General features: G+C 39.9%; 1 protein-coding gene across 1 annotated transcript; it reads left to right on the forward strand.

Moving 5' to 3' along the window:
• The first annotated feature begins 1,845 nt into the window (after positions 1–1,845).
• LOC106953285 (spindle pole body component 110-like) lies at positions 1,846–3,452 on the forward strand. The gene has a single exon (XM_015041918.1). It carries the CDS (start codon positions 1,911–1,913, stop codon positions 3,450–3,452), a length of 1,542 nt encoding a protein of 513 aa, XP_014897404.1. The 5' UTR covers positions 1,846–1,910.
• Positions 3,453–5,598: the final 2,146 nt, after the last annotated feature.

The following is a 5,598-nucleotide window of genomic DNA, read 5'->3' on the forward strand; positions in this document are numbered from 1 at the left end:
GGCTGTGCCTAGAACTGCACATAACATCTTAGGTGTAAAATGTTGAGCTCCTAGTGTTAAGAATTAAATAAAACAGGGATTATGACTGATGAGTTGAGCAGAATTTACCGAACAGATGGTAATGCGGCAGACATCGCTGTTTGTACCAGCTTACACGGAGGATTACAATATGAGAGCGTCCCTCAATTTATCACGCGTAATCCTTCTTTTATTTTGAAATCCACTGTCGCCATTTCCTGTTGTGCATTTGTCAATGTCAATTTTTGGATCCAGTTCATCCTCAGCAGCAGCAGCGCCTGCGTCTACACCGTGGATGCTTCCAACTCAACCAGAAGCAATGTCCGCCAGAACCGGGTGGGCGGGTTTCCTGGCCGCTCTGCTCACTTTCAGCGGTCTTTTGTTACTGCAGCACCACCGTGGCTGCACAGCTGGCAGTATCTGTCTGATTTTCTTGATCCTGCCACATAATCTCTTCAATTTAATAGGGACGCAGAGGAGCCCTGCTGCAAATAAAAGGACAAGAGCAGCCTGCATGACAAAGAAATATCATCGTATCCGTAAGGAAGTGGGAGTTTATTATTTATTTGTGTTAATACATAAATAAATAGGCAAAAAAATGTAAAAATGAATTAAAATTGAATAAAAATGTGTGCCTCATCTATACATACTACTAGTAGAACTATTTCACACTGATTTTGAGTCAGTAGGTCACATGACCCGGAAGCTATTGAAGAAAAATACTAATATTAAAATTATTTTAAAATATTGACTTAAAATGTAATAATGGACAATGTGTATCATGTAACACTTTTTGTGTCAGTTGGTCGCAAAGCAAGGCATTTGTTTACATTTGTTTGATGGGAGTGTTTGTTTCGAGAATCTGCAATAAAGGATTAAAAAAAAAAGTTCTATCAGCGATAAGCCGCTGTGATCAGTGATACGAATGGTAGATACCAACCTACTGAGCCTCCCAGGAGGCACAGGAGGGACCGACCGTCTGAAGCCATTCAACGGGGCTGATAACATCCGAAGCCGGTGCCTCTTTCAGCTTCGTTGTACAAACCAATTCAAATCCAGTTTATTAAACATTTCATGTTTATACACAGTAAGGGTTGACACCATTCGTATTTTCTCATTGATAATGATCTATTTTGAATATCGACAATTTTTTTTAACTCTTCTGGACAGATTGCAGTTTTCTTTTTTACAGAGTATATAAACCCTGAAAAAGTGTTAAAATCAACTCTGTGGGAGTTAAATCAACACTGGGCTTTTTGCTGTGCACAGTGTTTGGGAGGCATCCTAAGGGGGGAACAAATCAGGCCATGTGGATTTTGGTCAGGCGGAGATTTGTATTGACTTTTCAAGTGAGATAGAACCTCATTGTTTAGGAACAGTAAGTGATGTCATGGGGACAAAGATCATGACATCACTCATGACTTTGTGATGTCATACTCAATGGCTTTGAATATGACAAAGACACTGATGATAACTCAGACTTCCAAGGAGTTCCAAGATAGATTACGTTCTGTGAAAATTTGTCCGGAGACTTAAAACGATTGCTATACAAAAGGAAAATGAAACGTTCAGCAGAAGATTTGCAAACCAAGGCCAGGTCGGATCAACAAACTGACAATGATCCCCAAACCCAAAAGAAACTCATGAAAAATGAGGGTGAGAGAGCCAGAGATGCAACAAGACCATCCATACAGCAAAGAGGCAATTCTCCTTCCAAAGACAGAAAACAACATACTGAAAAGGATTTACAACTAGAAAACATATCCCTGCAGAAGGAAGTGAAAGTGTTAGAGGTAAAAAATTTTAATCTTTCTAATAAATGTAAAGGGTTTTTGACCAAACTTCAGGAACGTGATGCTAGAATTCAGACTCTAGAAGATCAGTTAAAAACCATGAAATCTAGTCTTGCAGAGAAGACAAATTCTCTGATGCTTGCAACAGCACAAAGACGAGATTTGACTGATAGATTGGCAGCAATGAAGCTCTACAAAGATAGAGCATTGATCGCTGAGAAACAAGTCTCAGAGCTCACCGATGACAACCAAAAATTGAAAGTACAACTAGACTTCTCTCATCAAAAAGCAAGCGCATTTAAAGATGAATCAGAGGCCCACAAAGAAGAGCTTTATAAGCAGTCAGATCTCTTGAAAACTAAAGAGAACACAATTAGCCATCTTAACATCGCATTGGATGTAAAACAAAAGCAAATCGATGCTCAGACAGAGGAACTTAAGAGACAACGCAAACTTGCAGAAGAGACAGAAGTTGAGGCGAGAAGAAATCGCCTAAATGAAGAAACATCAATGAAACGATTAAAGCGAAAAGATGAAGAAAATTTGAGCCTACGAAAGGAAGTCACGGGACTAAAAAAGGCTTTGAGTGAAACTGAGATGAAGTTGTCAAAACTAGATGTGAAATTCCAATTCCTCCAGGAACACCTTAAAAGTGCTCACACAGAAAAAACAGGCCTGCTGAAAGAAAAACGAATTCTGGAACATTCTTTAGCTAATTATGAGAAAGAGATTATCGAAACACAGACAGTCCTGCAAAAGTTCCAGCAAGACAATAAGTTTCTTAAGGATCAAGTGGAGCAGCTCAAGGCAAAGCTGGCTGACGAGATTCGTAGCAGCAAGAAAAATAAGATAAAATTTGAAAAAGACCTCTTGCAGAAACAGGAAGAATATACCAAACTAAAGACGCAGACAGAAGACACTCTGGCAAAGAACAGGAGAGCTACAGAAGCAATTTTCTATAGTGAGAGAAAAACTGGAATACTGGCAGACACAATCCGCGAACAGGAATGTAAGATTATAGAGCTATCTAAGGAAGTTCTAAGACTCCATGAGAATGAACAGAAATTTAAAATGGTTAAAGAAACATATTCTAAGGTAGAAAGGCTATGGATGGATGAGGATAAAGGAGATCTTATAATTCTCCCAGATGACGACACAAAAAATGAGAAACTCAGAATGTATCGATCTGAGATCCACAGATTGTCCACAAAACTGAAAGAGAAGGAAGGAGAAATTAAGGATCTCAAGCTTGAGGAGGAGAAGCTGCAGCAAGTGCTGAAAAATCTCAAGTGTAAGTTAGACCTACTGCCAGAAGATACATTGCATAGAGTGCAGGAGAGTCAGATCACTGCTAAAGCTCTCAGAAGACAGATCAAAGCCCTAGAGAAAGAGATAAGTGTACTTTTAACAAAAATAAAGACGCAAGAGGACAACATCACAGGGTTGAAAAATAAAATTTCAGATATCTCATTTTCACAGAAGGATAAAATTCCGCCAATTCAGTCAAATAATATCAAACTGAAATCTGAGGACACAGACCCAAAGCCGACGAAATCCCAAAATATTATTTATCTTCCACCTATTCATATCACTTCATGTGGAAAGACAAAATCAAAATATCTCCACAGACGGTCAAAATGAAGTTTTCTTTTTGACAGGGGGACCGTTGTCAAGGTTTGATTTGTTTCTCTAAAGTGTCCCTAGGTGTGTGTGAGTGTGTGTGTATGAATGGTTGTTTGTCCTGTCTGTCTCTGAGTTGCCCTGCGACAGACTGGTGACCTGTCCAGGGTCACCAGCAACCCTCCTGACCCCACTAGGGACAAGAGTGTGCAGAAAATTGATCGATGGGTGGATTTTGACAGGGGGAGCATTTTATTGACTTTTCAAGAGGGGTGGTTGACCCTCTGTATTTGTGGGTGGCTCCTGCATGACATGTAGGGACCAATCAGGTCCTGTGGATGGATTTTGGTCATTGGCAGCATTTTATTTACATGTCAAGAATGTAAATACATTCTTGACATGTATTTTCATGTATTGGGGAGGGAGGGGGTCCTGCAAGATGTTTAGGGACACATTGGGCCATATGGGTGGATTTGGGTCAGGAGGAGCATTTTATTGACTTTTCAAGAGGGGTGGTTGACCCCCACTATTTGGGGAAGGTGGGGCTGCAGGACATGTGGGGACAAATCTGATCTTGTGGGTGGATGTTGGTCAGGAGGACCATTGTATTGACATTTCAAGAGTGTGGTCAATGCTTGCTGTTGGGGTAGGGGTCCTGCAGGACATGTGGGGACAAATCGGGTCTTGTGGGTGGATTTTGGCCTTACAGATCCCGGTCTCCGTAAACCAGATCCTTTGAAGGCCGTGAATAAACAAAGACCAGATGAGAAAAGCTGTGAATTCGGACAGGTCTAGCTTCCACCTACTGTCCCCGCCCCCACCTTGGCGTAACTTATGTTGCCTTGCAACTTTGACAGCTTGAAGCAGAGCGTCAAAATGAAGTTTTACAAGGATTTTAAGGCAACCCTGGGTGGTCAACCCTCTGTGATTGGGGAAGGTCCTGCAGGACATGTAGGGTCAAATTGAGCCCTACAGCCCTCCATACCCTGATAGGACAGATTTTTGACAAGGGGACCATTGTATTAACTTTTCAAAAGATGTTGTGGGCTGCACAGTAGCACAGTTGGTTGCACTGTTGCCTTGCAGCAAGATGGTCCTGGGTTTCATTCCTGACTCAGGGTCTTTCTGCACGGAGTTTGCATGTTCTCCCTGTGCATGCGTGGGTTCTCTCCGGGTACCCCGGCTTCCTCCCACAGTCCAAAAACATGACTGACAGTTTAATTGGTCTCTCTAAATTCTCCCTAGGTGTGAGTGTGGGTGGGTGGGTGGAAGGATGGTTGGATGGAGTTTTTGTCAACACCGTCAGAAATGAAAAGAATGTAAAAAAAAATCAGGCATTATTGGGGGGCACCAGAACTTCTGACCGTGACCACTTCCTTTCTCTTCCTTTGCTAAGAGGGCTAGTTAGCTCTGGTTAGCTTATGTTATTATTTAGTTTTTTTTTTCTTTTTATTCCTAAGTTGCTTGTCACAACCATGATGTATCAACACCATAACTGACAATTTACAAAATTTGATGAAATTTTGTGAAATAAAAGCTTAATTTTGGTATACTGTAAAGATTTTATGGACCTGATGAGCTACAATATGGCCTCCTTCAGAATAACATCCTATAAATTGAGGTGGTTTGGCATTTTGTCAACTCCATCAAATGTCAACTCCATCAGAGTTTTTCTGACTCTTTCAGTGAAATTGTTGTCAAATCTCACTTAAATGTGCAATTAATTCATTTTAATGTATTTTACATGAATTGCATTACTTCACATGCACCAAGTTTTTCATTTTACTCACTAGTTTGTCACCACCTTCAGTTCTGTGTCAACTTTGTCATGCACTGTCAACTCCGTCAGATGGCCTTTTTGTTGTTTTTGGTTTTAAATAATATTTATTTTGTTTCTTGAGAAGCATTTGTCTGTAAATTGAGTAAAAATATCGCTAATAGGGTCATTAAAAATTATTTTTTATTTATTTTTGTCAGATTGTGATGACAACGTTCTGGGTCAGGTCAATTAAAAATGTAATTTTTTTTTTTTTTTAAATTACATTTTTAATCGACCTGACCTAGAATGTTGTCATCACCATCTGACAAAAATAAATCTAAAATGATTTTTAAAATACCCCATTAGTGATATTTTTACTCAATTTACAGACAAATGCTTCTCAAGAAA

Source organism: Poecilia latipinna, unplaced genomic scaffold, assembly GCF_001443285.1.
Source record: "Poecilia latipinna isolate Pla-1442-1.1 unplaced genomic scaffold, P_latipinna-1.0 Scaffold33, whole genome shotgun sequence".
Taxonomy (NCBI): Eukaryota; Metazoa; Chordata; class Actinopteri; order Cyprinodontiformes; family Poeciliidae; genus Poecilia; species Poecilia latipinna.

Excerpts from the sequence above, each read along its gene's own strand:
- LOC106953285 (XM_015041918.1), top strand. The coding sequence starts at position 1,911 with ATGAAATCTAGTCTTGCAGAGAAGACAAATTCTCTGATGCTTGCAACA.